The sequence below is a fragment of the Lithobates pipiens genome, unplaced genomic scaffold (assembly GCF_037356315.1).
Source record: "Lithobates pipiens isolate NorthernLeopardFrog02 unplaced genomic scaffold, aLitPip1_a1.2 Scaffold_19, whole genome shotgun sequence".
Taxonomy (NCBI): domain Eukaryota; kingdom Metazoa; phylum Chordata; class Amphibia; order Anura; family Ranidae; genus Lithobates; species Lithobates pipiens.
In genome coordinates, this window is record NW_027507764.1 from 120,928,364 (window position 1) to 120,945,088 (window position 16,725).

Sequence of the window (16,725 nt, forward strand, 5' to 3'; positions counted from 1 at the left end):
CTTGTCCATCATTGCAGCCTGGCTATCATGGCAGCCTTGTAATGCAGCCTTGTGCATCGTTCTCCCCTTGTCAGTGTTAATTTCAGATTTTATTTTTAAAAATGGTGCTGCCGAGATGTCCTGTGTATCTCGGCGGCGCCCGATAGTTCTCGGCCGCCTTCGGCCCTTCTCGCGATTTTCGACTTTCTTCGGCTGTTCTCGGTAGCTTTCGCCCGCCTTCGGCCATTCTCAGCAGCTTTTGACCGCCTTCCGCCGTTCTCATCAGCTTTCGGCCGTTCTCGGCCTTTCTCGTCAGTTTTCGGCCGCCGAGAAGGGCCGAAGGCGGCCAAAAGCCGCCGAGAAGGGCCGAAGGCGGCCAAAAGCCGCCGAGAACGGCCGAAAGCCGCGAGAAGGGCCGAAGGCGGCTGAAAAGGAGGAGGCTCAAAAATCGTGCAAAAATCGCGGAGGATCAGCATATAACATGCACCCGCCATTTTCCCCTGATTTTAAGGGGAAATAAGTGCGTGTTATATACGCCGATAAATACGGTACATATTTAGAAAATCATTTCAAATTAGTTCATAAGGCCAACACGGAACAAATGAACAACTCAGAGAACAACAGTGACTATAGAACTGATTGTCCATAGGAGCAGTTGATTTGCTGGAATCTACTCAAGTTTTAGCACAAAGCAGGAGTTTTTGACTTTTTTAAGCTAAGGGTGGTAGCCAGTCTCCTTCCTGGTATGAATACTTTACCTTTGCAGTACAGCTACTATATAATCATACAATTTAGGCATTGTTTAGTAAAATATAGGTTACTGATTCGTTTGGGGAACTAAAACATAATCATGACCTTGCCATAGGCTGGTAGTTTGGTTTTGATGTGCATTGGGAGATCTGGCCATCCTTATCGAGACTGATGTGCACCCTAAAACCCTAAGCGCTTTTCTATAATGATTATGATTAATTTCTTTGTATGGATCTTTGACTTGTATCAAAGATGGCCTTTTAGGATGACCATTTATACTCATGCAGGGAGCTCCCTAGTATTTTACCTTAGGTTGGACGGTTCACAATTACACTTGGCCCACGCTCCTTAAGTTGAAATGAAAGCAAAACTTTCTTGGGCTAGGGTAAGGAAGGGTTATAACTCCTGTCAGTTTTTTGTTTTTTTTATCTGTGTTTGATTGGGAAGATTTATTTTCACTTCTAGTCTCAAAGTCACAACAGAAAGTGAGAGGAAATCCTTCCAAAGTATTGGAAATCCCTAGTAGTCACCAGGATCACCAGAACGATTGTCCCCATTGGAAAATGTCCCCTCTATTCTATTCTGATTATCTAAAATGTGGGATTTTTCTTCACTTTTGATTGTATTCACCAGTCAAAATATTATATATTCACACATCAAAAAGTTAAAGAGGGTGAATATCCCTGAATTTTAATTCATCAAATTGAATGCCACTTGGCTTTATTAATAAGGTAAACCTGTATCTTTGCAATTATCCAATACAATCTTTTGCAAATAACTGGATATCCAAAGTAAACTTTTGACATTTCTTCACCAATTTCTTCACCAAATTAATTAAGCTAAGTGGGTATTTACACTCTCAAATCTTTTACTCAATCAATCCCTCTGTCTTTAATTTCAAGTTCCAAAGATGATGTCTAGACTGCACTGCATTTAAGCAATCACTAGAGAAACAGATCAATCCTTGAAGTGGCTGTAAACCTCAGTCATGAAATCTGAACAAAGAACATATATCTGTAGTGTTTACTGTGTCTCTCCAAAGCTCTAATTGTAATTTCTCTCTGGTACTTCATTCCTCTGTTATAAGCATGAGTCACTTCTGAGAAGTTTTCCCAAAACATGGAGATACAATTTGTGTCAGGGAGGAGAACTCAGCATACAGCTTGTCTATTCAGGACACAGTTCTGCTGTGTGTGAAAATGGTGTGTTCCTTTCCTCCAATCAGCTCTCACACAGAGTCTCAGACTTCTAACTGCAGCTCTCCACTCCCTTCTCTTTGACACTGAAAAATGCAGAAGGATTTTATCTAAAATCAGCACTTCTTGGCACTTTTGAAGGGGTGCAAACACAAGAAGACTGTAGATAGACAAGTAAAATGTATGTAGGAGGATTTGTTTCATCTTTTTGCATCCTCTAAGGATATTCATTTCACTGGACATATGAGAGGGTTAATAACCACTAAGTGTGATAGCTGCATTTGTTTTTTTTTTTCTGGTAATTCAGCCAGTAATACAATTTCTATTTTAGGGTTCCACTCTGGACATAGGGGGAATAGACACATCTTTGAACACCAGCTTTGTCAATCTGGGGATAAGGTAGTGTCAATGCTTTAGCAGATTTAGATAGACTTTACTAACAATTAATCACTTGCCGACCAGGCCAGGTTGGTTTGGCTGCACAAATCATCGTAGGTGTATGTCGGCTCGTACATGGTGATTCATGGGCATGTGGAAGCCAATCAGCGAGTCTAGCTGACTCGATGTCCGCCAGCCACCCGCTAACGTTCCCCGCAGTGACAGATTGGGGATCTGCCATAGTAAACATGGCAGAGCTACGTTCTGACAGGGGATGACACACAGATTCTGTGTTTCTGCTATGCAGGAAGACAGATCTGTGTGTTGTTCCAGGCAGCCCATCCCCCATACAAATAGAACAAACAGTGAGGGAACACTTTTAACCCCTTGATCGCCCCTGATGTTAACCCTTTCCCTGCCAGTGCTATTAGTACAAAGTCAGTGCATACTTTTAGCACTAATCACTGTAATAATGTCACTGGTTCCCAAAAAAGTGTCAAAAATGTCAGTTAGGTGTCCGATCTGTCCGCCACAATGTCACAATCTCGCTAAAAATCATAGATCACTGACATTAATAGTAAAAAATAAATAACTAAATAAAAATGCTGTAAATCTATCCCCTATTTTATAGACGCTATAACATTTGCATAAACCAATTAATATACTCTTCTTGGGTTTTTTTTTTTACCAAACATATGTAGCACAATACAAATTGGCCTAAATTGATGACGAAATTAGATTTTTAACATTTTTTTATTGGGTGTGTTTTATAGCAGAAAATAAAAATATAATTTTTTTTTTCAAAATTGACGGCCTTTTTTTTGTTTATAGCACTAAAAAAAAATGCAGAGGTTAACAAATACCACCAAAACAAAGCTCTATTTGTGGGGGAAAAAATACTAATAGTTTTATTTGGGTACAGTGTGGCATGACCACGCAATGGCCTGGTCAGGAAGTGGGTAAATCCTTCCTGGACTGAAGTGGTTAAAGCCAAACTCACACCAACCCTTTTCTTTGAGATAAGGGTTTTACGTAATTTAATAAAAGCTTACCATTGTCACTGTTAAATGGTTTGTCTCTGCCCACTTTTACTGAAGAGATTGGTGCGATAAAGGGAGTTGAAAAATTACAGACTTACTGGCTGGATCCCCAGGTGAAAATAAAGGGGAAAAGCTTAAACAAGGAAAACGAGTACAGCCCACCACATATAGAAATTGGTAAACTGCAATGCAAAAAAATTGAGGGTTTAATATTGCTTTAAACTTGTTCTGCAAAGTCACAGTAAACATTACTTACGAGTGACCGGGAATCCACAGCTGCATACATGATATCCATCCACCCTTTAAATGTTGCCTGCAGGAAACAAAGTACTCAGTAAATTGCAAAGCAGTTCTTGTTTTTATTGCAGTGACATGGTGAGAACTATGTCTTGTTTATGAAATTAAAACATGTATATTTTCTTGTTTACTCTGATGAATGCCGTCAGTATATTTGACATGAGATTTCACCCTAGGCAGGGAATCAAATCACAATAGAAATGTACATTAGCATTTAATATTCAGTTTTCACTATGTGTGTGTGTAGGGGGGGCAGGTTTTTCACAAAAAGCCATTTGTGTAAAGCCTCCAATTCTGTTTTCAAGAAGAAACAGCTGTGTCCCCCACGAGGGAGAGGCACAAAACAATAAAGAAATAAAACACACTGTCAAATTGCCAGTGAAGTATCTCCATGTCTGCACATTACATATTGCAGTAATTAGCACCGTTTCTGTGTATATGTAAATATTGCATTGCTAGGGTTCTATGTCATTGCTGGCAAGTCTCAGCTCCGGCTGAGCAAAACCCAGCAAAAGAAATGATCAGGCTGTCACACTCCTACATCACTCTGAACTGAGTGGTATATCAATAGAACACAAGATAACGCTTCTTTATAAAGTGTAATAAGAGACATTTAAAACTTAAAAATATAATTTTCGCAAAACACATAAAACAAAATTATTACAAAATAAAACTTTTTAGAAAATGGAAATATTGTAGAAAAAAAAAAAAAAAATATATATATATATATATATATATATATATATATATATTTTTTTTATTTTTATTTTTTTATTTGTGCATTTAGTGTTATGTTTTAAAGTATATAATTTAAAGTACTGTACTGGACACCGAACACATTTAGTTAGGCTTTTTTTTCTCAAATACGATAAAGTATATGTTCAATGTTCTCTCTTTTAAACTTTGTAGATTTTCCACTTTTCTACTGCCCTTTAAATGACATCTAAACAATGAATCTGTGCTCAAGCAGCAACCCAGTGCCAGTACTTACTTATCCTACACAGACCTAAACAACTGAACTAACAAGAATCTGTTGTCAAAAGATCCATACTTTTAGTAGCCTCCTAAACGGTCCCTTCATGGCCAAATGCCAGGCCATTTTGACAAGGCCTTACCACTGCCAAAGCTTGATTGCCTTCTGCACATTCCTATTGAACGGTAGAACTGCCAGTCATAGAAACTGGCCAACAGGAATGTGTTGGGGCAGAGCTTAGCTGTAATCAAGGAGACCTATGCCATTGCTGTGGTTGTTTCTAATAAAGAAACCTGACCTCAAAGGGGTCGTTCATAGTCTCCAAAACTTGAGAAAGCCAATGTTGGTCTGCAGGGACAGACACTTTGCAAGTAAAAACTGTCATTTCTTGGATCTGTACACAAGGTCCATTTCCTGGATAGAAAGGGACTTGGCATTTAGTTATAGCTGGACAGGCAAGCATTTGGTGCTTTGTGCTCTGGTTTTTTGCTGTGGAGTTAAAGCCAAAGTAATGCTTTTTTGATGCTGGAAGCATGATAAAGTTAGTTGCGTCTAGTCTGAAAACATTTCTGCTCTGAAAACCCTCCATTTAAAGCTGTCTACTTCAAGAGATGGTAAGAGCAAGGTTGCTGTCATCACCACAGTTTATGTACATAAAGGTTAATTAGTGGAACTATAGGCAAAACGTTTTTTTTTTTTTTGGATGAGGTAAGGGAGGGTTATAACCCCTCTCAGGTTTTTATTCGCCTTCTGTGTCCTATTGCAGAGATTTGCCAGCAGCACAGTCGTACATCTCTGAGACCTGGTGTTTACCACTGTAAGAAACATGAGCCACGACTGAGCTGCCCCATGGGGACACAAGCCAGCTGACAGTGATTCAGCATGCCCTTGTGAGCACTGATGATGTTAATTTCCCTTCTCCCCAGGTCATGATAGTATGTCTGGAAGACCTGTGGACATTTTGGCTGTGTGCTTGCCTGCTTGGAGCTCATGGAACTGATGGCTTCCTGACAAACTGTTGGGAAGGAGCTTTGATTACAGAAATGTATTGCTCACTTATATTTCTCCACTATTATAGTGGGTAGAATAGTTGTGAAGACCACCAGTGTTGCAGTCTGCACATTTAAATGAAGTCTTGAATCTACAGCCCATGTTATTGATACAGCTTGGGACTCAACTGAGTTATTTTGAGTTCTGAAGTGTTTTAGACTGGATTTCAGCTATCTTAAGGGACAAATCAATGTCTCCCTGAACTAAAAAAGCTGCTATTACCCTGTACAGATATTTAACTATCTTATCATTGATCACTGTGACAGTTTTTGGATATATATATATATATATATATATATATATATATACTATCTTGTCATTGATCACTGTGACAGTTTTTGGGTGTATATATATATATATATATATATATATATATATATATATATATATATATATACATTGGATTACGATCATAATTTGTTCCAGAAGCATGCTTGAAATCCAAAGCACTCATACATCCAAGCAAGTTTCCACATAAGAAATAATGGAAACTCAGATGATTTTTTTCCACAACCACTGCTAGTGTATGCAGTACTGCTAGTGTATGCAGAGGTGCGTGGGCGCTGGTGTATGCAATACTGTATGTGGCCAAAGGTGTGGGGCACTGGTGGCTCCCAGCACTTCCTGGATAGCTCAGATATGCTCGGAGACACACAGAGACATTCAGGGAACTGTTGAAACTTTCAGTGCTCCGACACACGTTACACCCGCCCCACCCAGCAGGGAGAGTCTGCGAGCATCTCTGAGTTCTCCACAAAGTGCTGGGAGCCACCAGTGCCCCCAGACCTCTGGCTGCATGCACTGCATACACCAGTGGCTTTACTACATGGATTGTACTGCTGGGGGGTCAGCCTGTCAGTGTTCCGACCATATGCAGCACACTGCATCAAATTGGTCTAAATGGCTGTCTTCCCAGAGGGAAGCCTGTTCTTAAGATGATGCACAAGAAAGCCCACAAACAGTTTGCTAAAGACAAGCAGACTAAGAATATGGATCACTAGAACCATGTCATGTGGTCTGATGAAACCAAGATAAATTAATTTGGTTCATGTTTGGTGCCAACCAGGTGAGGAGTATGAAGACAAGTGTATCTTGCCTACAGTCAAGAATGGTGGTGGGAGTGTCATGGTCTGGGGCTGCATGAGTGCTGCCGGCACTGGGGAGCTACAGTTCATTGAGGGAACCATGAATGCCAACATGTACTGTGACATACTGAAGCAGAGCATGATCCCCTCCCTTCAGGGACTGGGCCGCAGGGCAGTATTCCAACATGATAACAACCTCAAACTCAGCTCCAAGACGACCACTGCCTTGCTAAAGAAGCTGAGGGTAAAGGTCATGGACTGGCCAAGTATGGCTCCAGACCTAAACCCTATTGAGCATCTGTGGGGCACCCTAAAATAGAAGGTGGAGGAGTGCAAGGTCTTTAACATCCACTAGCTCAGTGATGTTGTCATGGAGGAGTGGAAGAGGACTCCAGTGGCAACCTGTAAAGCTCTGGTGAACTCATTTCCCAAGAGGGTTAAGGCAGTGCTGGAAAATAATGGTGGCCACACAAAATATTGACATTTTGAGCCCAATTAGGATATTTTCACTTAGGGGGGTACTCACCGTTGCCAGTAGTTTAGATATTAATGGCTGTGCATTGAGTTATTTTGAGGGGACAGCAAATTTACACTGTTATACAAGCTGTACACTCACTACTTTACATTGTAGCAAAGTGTAATTTCTTCAGTGTTGTCACATGAAAAGATATAATAAAATATTTACAAAAATGTGAGGGGTGTACTCAATTTTGTGAGATACGGTATATATATATATATATATATATATATATAGATATATATAGATATATATATATAGATATATATAGATATACATATATGCCCTTATGGCTCACCATGCTCTTTTTGCTTATAGTTTTACTATCACATAGCTTTCTGCTTGATGTTTTTATTGATGAGCTATTAGTGTGGTCATTATCACTTGTTGACTTCTCATGTCATCCCTTTTTATTGATGTATACATCTTGATACATTCATGCATGCTCTGTTTTGAGCTTGAGAGTACTGTAGGAATTCACTGTGACCATATACCAGTAATTAAGTAATTTATGAGTCCGGACTCTGATGTTGATTTTAGAATTGACAATGTTGTCATTTTTAGTGTCAGGTGGAGGTGTAGATTGCATTTTGTGTAATTTTTTATACTTTGTGAAGTCCATAATAAAGAATATTTTTAGAACAATATAATTTGGGGTCACATAAAAAACCTTCTTTCTTTGGGGTCTTTCCCACTATTTTCTTTATAAACATGGTATAAGATGTGCTAACCCACATCAGATATGGTGTAATAATGGAATAGCACCCATCCATGTTTGGGTCACTTATTTTCATCATTTTGTTATTTCCTTCCATACTATGATGCTTTTTGGTAGGAACTTGGCACATTTACATAATATAATCTAAACAATTCCTTCTATCTGAGAAAACAAAACTCCTTTCCAGACACACAGAAAGAGTACATTCTATATTCTACAATCAGTTGGAATCAGGAAACGTAGAGAATACAATATTTAATTTTGTTTTTGTGGTTGCCTCTCCAATCAATCACATTTTTTTTATCCCAGTAAAAAACTGTTCTGATTGAACACAGCAAAAAATAAAACTGTTCTTTCAATTATTTTATTCCACCTACACCTTTATTTTCAAATGAAAGGAAATTCTTTTCTTCCTTTCTGTACCATAGAAAAATGTTACATTAATTACAAAGTTAAAGTGTTTAAAATAGATTTGTCTAAAATAAATCTGTAGAATTTGTGGTTATTGAAACACAAGCTAAAAATATATTGTTACTAAGACATCATATTAAGATGTACCACAAAAAAGGGCAAAAAAAGGGCAATTTATTTGCAAAGTGACAAAGAAAAAGCATAAAAGCCACACCAGCTATACTAACCAATAGTTCATTCTAAAAAATAATGCAATCTGCAGTATATATGTCCTAGCACAGGTGTATACCATGCCCTCTGACCCTGACAATATTAAACATTGAGATACCTGACCCGATTTTTTTTAAATTATTTTTATAAAAATTTTGTAAAGTGCAAGAACATAGCAGTTGCTGCTACAAGGCAGCCACCAAAACAGGCCTGGCAGGGCCAAAACAACAGTTACAGAAGTAAAACTACTTCCTGGCATCATAACAATGACCGAATAACTAATTTAAATCAAAATCCCAGTAAGCCTACCACTCCCCCCCCCCCACCACCAGCACAACCCCAACAACCTGTCAGGCATCTATGACGGGATAAGTACACATATAGTAAGTAGCTAGGATGCACAATATGTCAGATAACTCAAGCAAATCAATAAAACTGAATTTACGAGCATTTTGTAATACTGGAAGAGAGACAAGATTTCGTCTACCATAAATGCGAACAGCCTAAGACATTTTCTCATACAGCAAGAGGTTCGGCCATCCTGAAGTTAAATAGCTCAGCCAAAGCTCTTCACCTATAAATGTCTGATGTCAAGATCAGTTTATCCTGATTATATCCTAACCCATTGGAGGATGTACCCATCCAGGTCTGCCACACTTTAGTAATTTTTTTCTCACACCTCCAGGAAATGTAGGTGGTCCTGTAGAAAGGAACCATGGAGTTCACCAGGCCCTTCTAAAAGGACAGGGTGGAAGCACCTGACTTTTTCCACTTTAGAACAATAGCTTTGCGGGCATAGAAGGACCTATTTTAATAAAGGATATCGGCCTTGATTGTGCATGGTCAACAAGTCATATACTTGCAGAATTGACTATGCATCTGCAATAACATGGACATGCATGCTTTTAGAATAATAATGTAATATTCTCTGATGTGAGTCTATGCAATTGTTATCAATTCCATGTAAAAACTGCAATTAAATTGATCTTGTCAGATTAATAAAAATCGGGTTAAAAAATCCCTGCCATAGGAGCTTTTATACTCACCAGTGGCCTACCTCCCCTCCATTCCAGCGCTGTTGGCTCTGTTGGACTCTTCAACAATCAACAATTCTGAGAGTGACATATACCTTGCCCTCTTGGTGTAAGAAGCAAGGTGTTGAATGTGCCATATTATCCCTACAGTAACACAACATATCTCTAAATGGAAAATCCTAACTTCACTTTATGTTGCTATAGATTCTCAAAATACTACAGGTCTTCTGCACTATAATGCAGTCTTTTATATGTTAAAATAAAATGTTGTTGTTATAGTTTTCTCTTTCCTTGAAGCATGACATCTCAAGATGGCAGGTGGGAGGAAGAGCAGAACATGATGACCGGATCTGAATGGGTCTTCTGTTGACTTTGTCAGTATTAGTTTGTTCTCTGCTGCACGCATTGCACAATGTAACACGTTCACTATTTCTTTATGTTCTACCAAAAAAATCCAGTAACACAACACTTTTGAACCATGTGTTCTAACATAATGAATATCATCTTTGACTAAGTTTGCAATGTGAAGTTAACAAAATTTTTTGGCAAGAAGCAGTTGCTGGTACAAATTTTAAAGTAACATTTATATAAAGTAATCAGTGGTGAAATATCTTTATACCTAATTCTTTTTGTGACGTGGCAAAATTTAAGATAGAGAAAGGGCAGCAGAGCTCAGAGCTTCAGTTGGAAAAGCTTTCCACTCTCTATGAGAGAAACAGGATGAAACTATCACACCAGTATTAACCGCTTCAGCCTGGAAGATTTTACCCCTTTCCTGACTAGAGCATTTTTTGCGATTCGGCACTGCGTAGATTTAACTGACAATTGAGAGGTCGTGCGACGTTGCACGCAAACAAAATTGACATCCTTTTTTTACCCATAAATAGAGCTTTCCTTTGGTGGTATTTGATCCAATCTGCGTTTTTTACTTTTTGCTAAAATAAATATCCCACAAAAATATATAAAAATAATTTTTTTCCTCGGTTTAGGCAGAAAAAAATTGTAATTAGTGTATATTGATTGGTTTGCGCAAAAGTTATAACAGCTACAAAATAGGGAATATTTTATGGCATTTTTATTAGTATTTTTTGCAATGATGGTGATCTGCGCATTTTATCATGATTGTGACATTATGGTGGACACATCGGACATTTTGGACACATTTTTGGTACCATTGGCATTTATAAAGCGATCAGTGCTGTAAAAATGCACTGATTACTGTAAAAATGTCACTGGCAGTGAGGGTGTTAGCCACTAGGGGGCGATGAAGGGGTTAAATGTGTTCCCTCTCTGTATTCTAACTGAAGAGGGGAGGGGACTGTGTAGGGGAGATGAAAGATCGCTGTTCATACTTTGTATAAACAGATGATCAGTCACTTCTCCCCTCAGAGAACCGGAAACTGTTTGCTTAAACACACAGCTCCCGGTTCTTGTGTGTAACCAGCGATCGTGGGAGCCCAGCAGTGATTGTGACCACCGGGCACTCACGTCGGCTCTGGGGGTGAGCAGTGAGCGCGTGCGCATCTAGTGGCCACAGGGCGAAGCGACATTACATAAAACTACAGCGACTGGTCGGCAAGTGGTTAAAAGTGTAGTCTATAAGCCAACCAAGGACAGGTTTGGACAGGTTTGGCAGTATTAAGGCAGTATTAAGGCATATTAAATCGACAGGTATTCAGTGGATGTCATGACAGCTGTAGCTAGTAGTAGTGATCAGTGTGCCTAGTTTAAAGTATTTCTAAGGCTGGCCATGCATTATACAGTTTTCTTGAACAACTTTCATTTAGATTTACCAAAACCATATAATATGAGGTCAAACAAACACTTTCAATTTGTATGTAATCGGGCAGGCCCTTACACTACAGCATGGCATGGTGTTCTACTGTATAACAGAAATGCACAGGCATGAAAGCTAACCAACCTAGGGCATGTTATATACTCCCCTATACCCAGTTTATTAAGAGTGTGGGTTTGTATGGGCATGGGCTACAGCATCAGGCTACACAGACTCAGCAGCCTTCCTTCTCATGCAGTTCTCCAACATCTCCAACTTGCGTAATCATGGTCTCTGTTTCTCAGTTCCATCTCTTAACCTTTCCTGTCATCCTCAGGCTTGTGTTCTGCAACATGCAAGTCCTGAATGCTGCCATTTATGCCTAAACACTGTCTATTAGCTTCCACGTATCTTGATCACTGCTGACAATTTGTTATTATTCTTTTGTCAACCCTCTCTTTTTCTGTGCCAGTTTATAGGAACTCATTATGGTTCCTAGTCAGACCAACAATTTCAAACACTCAATGAGATGGTTCTGCAGTCAGACCAGCAAGCTCAAACATTCAATGAGATGGGCCTACCTAATACATCAATTAGAGTAGCTATCTGTACCACACTGTTAGCAGAACACAACTGGGGTATTTAGCCAATTATTTTGAAACATAGCTGCAGTTTCAGTTCTATGTCCCAACACCATTTTAGGACAATAGCCTGGTTTCAGTACTGTAAGCAATTTTGGAAGGTATCCAGGAACCTAAATATAGCTACAGAAATCTGGTACCAAATTAAAGCCCCAATGTTGCCCTCAGTAAAGATGTATTGTGTTTAAGAAGAGCCTTCAAATATATAGGATTAGTCAGTGCAAAATGGACACATCTCCAAAACAAGAAAAAGAAAAAAAAAACATGGATTTTATGAAGGGGCAAAGGATCCGGTCAAAAAAGACTAGCACTGCATATATTTATCAGAGACATTTTTCAATCAGTAAAGGCCCTTTTGAAACATCGACTGTTCCTGAAAATACAGAACATATGAGAAATGATTAATATATTTAGAAAACACAAACTAATACTCACCACTTGAAGCAGAGCCAAGTATCCTGCACCAACATTGTCAAAGTTGACTTTCACTTTTGTCCAGTAAGCTTCTGAGGAATTCATTGCATCACACATTGTTTTGTTTTCTACGATAGATGCATCGATTTCTGTCTTGTTCTCAGCATAAATGCATTTCCCAAATTTTCCAGCTAATAAATTCACTCCCATGATGCTAAAAATGAGCCAGAATATGAGGCAGACCAAAAGGACATTCATGATGGATGGAATAGCTCCAATTAAGGCGTTTACTACAACCTTAAAACAGAACATAGTATAATTAGTTCATCATACAAAAAAAATGACCAGTTAACAGATCAAGATATGGAAAACATGCCTGTTGAGCTTGATTTTATATTTTGAATTGCATAAATTTAAAAAAATATTTAATTGCATAGGGTATTTTTGAGTGATTGCTTTTAAATGAAATAATTATTTTAAAGCATACCAGGATTGGCGGTAAATAAGCAAAATCAAACTCAGCTTTGTGAGTTAAATTTATTATCAAGCATGTGAATATTATATACAGTATATCAGAATATAAAAACATCTATGTTGTCCCCAAAATATGGCGGATGATGTACAGCTAAAGCCATAACTTTACTCTGATTTACAAGGAGTAAGGGTTCTAGGAATGCTGGGGCAGTTGCTGAATCTGCTCCCTTTGTATCCACACCCAAAAACATTTTGTTATATGGATTATCTCGGTACTTGGTAGAAATTACACAGAAAAAATTATAAAAAAATTACAAATGATTTAATAAAGACAAAAAATTATACAGCAAAACATTCACAATACTAAAATCATGTACACCGCAGTTTAACAAACTACCGACGGGTGTATATGATTTTAGTATTGTGAATGTTTTGTTGTATAATTTTTTGTCTTTATTAAATCATTTGTAATTTTTTATAATTTTTTCTGTGTAATTTCTAACAAGTACCGAGATAGTCCATATAACAAAACGTTTTTGGGTGTGGATACAAAGGGAGCAGCTTCAGCAACTGCCCGAGCATTCCTAGAACCCTTACTTCTTGACAATTACTAATTGGGATGATGGTACTTTTATGTGTATTATGTCTACTATTTACTTGAGGCTATACTCAGTCTATGGTTTTACTCTGATTTAGATGGAAAGGGTTAGAACGCCTGTAGAGTTTTTATTGCTGTGACCTCAGTGGGAAAAACACCCTCTCTATTACTCTAGGAACCATTGTCTCCAGTACTAAAAATGTATTGAGTTAAAGATTCTCAACTGTTCATTAAGTTCTTATTACCTTTTCCTTTCTACTTTTCCTGTCGGACAGGATGTATGAGAAAATGTATTAATAGCGGCAGCAAGAAAGCGTAAAGTTAAAAAATAAACCCTATCATTAGTACATTTCTGCTATGCATGCACCTTGTGCATTTTTTAACCCTTCGTAAAATGCTGTTTAATCTGCCATAAATCCAGTGTGCTCTAACCTTCCTGTTTGGGCTGAGAACATAGTGCTTTTAATGTTCTAAATTCACAGTGTTAGACCTGCCTGCTGCACTACAGAGCACCACTTATCCTTACATCTACCCACCCACATTGATGTCTACCCTGGCCGCTGCCTTGACTCTGAATAACCTGCCCGTACACTGAGTAGTAGGGACAGGACTCTTAGAAGATGTCATTTTTGGGGGTGTGCAATCATCGGTAGGAATTGAACTTATCAACAATTTAACAAATTTGATGATGGTATAACAGGGAATAATAAAAGAAAGCAGTTTCTTGCTGCAAGTACAAGATATAAGAAAAATATAAGTTGGGACATGACCTAGAGGGTGGAGAGGTAGGTATTGAAGACATGCTTATACAAAACCCTTAACTTCTGTCTTCAGTTTTGTAAAAAAAAAAAAAAATCTCAATATGCTACATCTAACCAAGTACTATGATAATAGTTAAATAAAGCTAGATAGGTATAGGCCACTTTAAGGATAACCTCACCCAGGAAAGAAAGCGTGAAAAACAGACACACAATCCACATCTGGAAAAGTCTAAATGGGCATAACATCCATTTTACAAATCCCAATATATAATAGATGTTGTTTACAAAGCTGTTTTGCTGTCCTGCCTTATAATACCACATTTCCCAGAGAGAAAAGTGAAAAATGCTCTTTTAAGTATCAATCTGGAGTCTAATTATCAGTTTGAATGCTTATTGCATCTCTTAATAGATAATAATGAGTTTGGACTGTACAATAAAATGCTCTCTATAAAATCAAGCTGTGCAGACTTATATTACTGAACTGAGCATACATATGTTTACTCTGTTATAATTGTGCCATTTTGAAGAGAAAACACATAGAAATTTGCAAGAAAGAGTATGCTCTTCCAGATGAGTACAACTTGTGATAATAGTAATTTATTCCTGGACAATAGCCATTGGACAATACAAAATTTTAGAATACCTGACAAAACAAGGCATACCATTGCTTGCTCCTCTAAAGTGAACATTTCTCATTCTTAATGGCAGAAAAAGCAAGTCATATAAAAAGTTCATACATATGTAAGGACACATATTCACAAATATATTTCACACTTGTATTGTTAATAGTAAGTTTACATTTCATTATCAAATGCCAGGCAGCAGTGAAAACATATGCAATAATTTGGATGTTTTGAGGACGAGATCAGTAAAATAGGTTGTGAATATTCTAATTCTTTCAACACGCGATGCATTTAAGTTTTATAAAGATTAGAGCCTGTACTGGTCATGGAGTCAACAAATATGAAGCCTTTAACATCAGAAGAAAAATAGATCCATTACAATCTTTTTTTTATTAAAGAAGACCTGCAATTGTTGACTTCTGTTTCTGAAAATGTGAGTTTCCTGCCTGTTATCCTGATCCAATGGATGCTGGAACTGTGCAGATCTGAAGAGCATTAGCGCACATGCAATACTATCTGTTGCATTTAGGCAGTCCATCATTTGAATGGGCTATCTAAAGAACCAAAATGCAACAAAAAAAGGTGGCAAGGTACACTACAGTGCCATTCACCACTTTACAGCAATGTGCATAATGCAAAACATATATATTTAATTTTTGTTTCCATTCAGTAGATCATGTATAGGCCACAGTATCTCATACATTTTCTAAAGGTTTTACCTTCTAAATATTAGTAACATATTCAGTTATTAATTATGTGTAATATGTTTGCTAATATAATTATTCTTTCCAACAGTAACAATGCTTGTTAACTGTCCATGACCTATACAAATCCCTAATTGGTTATAAATAAATGCACAATTTAAACCAGTTGTTCTCAAACTTATTTTTTTTTCCTCAGACCTCACACAAGCTCATTAACGCAAGGAACCATGTCAACAATCTCTACAAATGCTGAGACATATGTGGCTAAACCAGCATTGGTACCTCTTCCAAACATATTATTGTTTATATATATATATATATATATATATATATATATATATATATATATATATATATAAAAAATCAATGCTGTGTATATAAGGATCATTCCATCAAGGTAAAATTTTGTTTTTGTTTTTTTAATTTAAGATTGGATGAACATTTTTCCAAGTGAATATTATCCCAATAATTAAGTAGGAATCTACTCCTATAGTAAATCCACCTCATGGCGTGTGTGTAAAGAAATTAGCTCTAATAATCCATCATTGGACTTTTTAGCTTCACTGTATTGTTTGTTTTGTAACACTGGGTATCCATGTAAGGTCTGTCTCACTGTTTGAGAAGCGCTAGTTTAACAAAAAGTGATAGTTCATTAGCAGAGAAGTAAATCACAACATGGCAAGCTTAATTTCATTTATTTAGACATCATTTTCATGTATATTAGGACAAATTAAGGTTAGCACCTATGAGTGGACATTGCCATAAAACATGTAATCAGCAGACAGTTAAGTAGTTGTAGACATTGGCTCTCATTTATATAATTACGAATAAAAGCAAACCTTTATTGAGGATGTATGAAAGTTGCCACTGCTGACCTCTTTTTTTCATAATGCTAGTCCCCTGGCTGTTATGCTGATCCAATGGCTTTAGAACTATGAGTTGCTGACCCAGGACAAGTATGCAAAAGAAAAGCCCAAACTTCATTCTAATTTTCCTAGTCTGCATACTTGTTCTGCTGAAATAACAGAAAAAACACGGAAGCAAAACACAGGCAAGAGGCTAGCATATTCAGATGGAGGTCAGCGATAGGATTATTCA

The 16,725-nt window shown here is 37.6% G+C and overlaps 1 protein-coding gene across 14 annotated transcripts in view; it reads right to left on the reverse strand.

Moving 5' to 3' along the window:
* Positions 1–16,725, reverse strand: part of LOC143996244 (sodium channel protein type 5 subunit alpha-like) — a 553,882-nt gene that overhangs the window by 24,774 nt on the left and 512,383 nt on the right. For all 14 annotated transcript variants that reach the window (XM_077491204.1, XM_077491202.1, XM_077491195.1 and 11 more), the window contains 2 exons: positions 12,489–12,764; positions 3,600–3,656 (listed from right to left, as the gene is read on the reverse strand). In XM_077491204.1, coding sequence (XP_077347330.1) covers positions 3,600–3,656; positions 12,489–12,764 — 333 coding nt within the window. The remainder of the gene's footprint in view (positions 1–3,599; positions 3,657–12,488; positions 12,765–16,725) is intronic.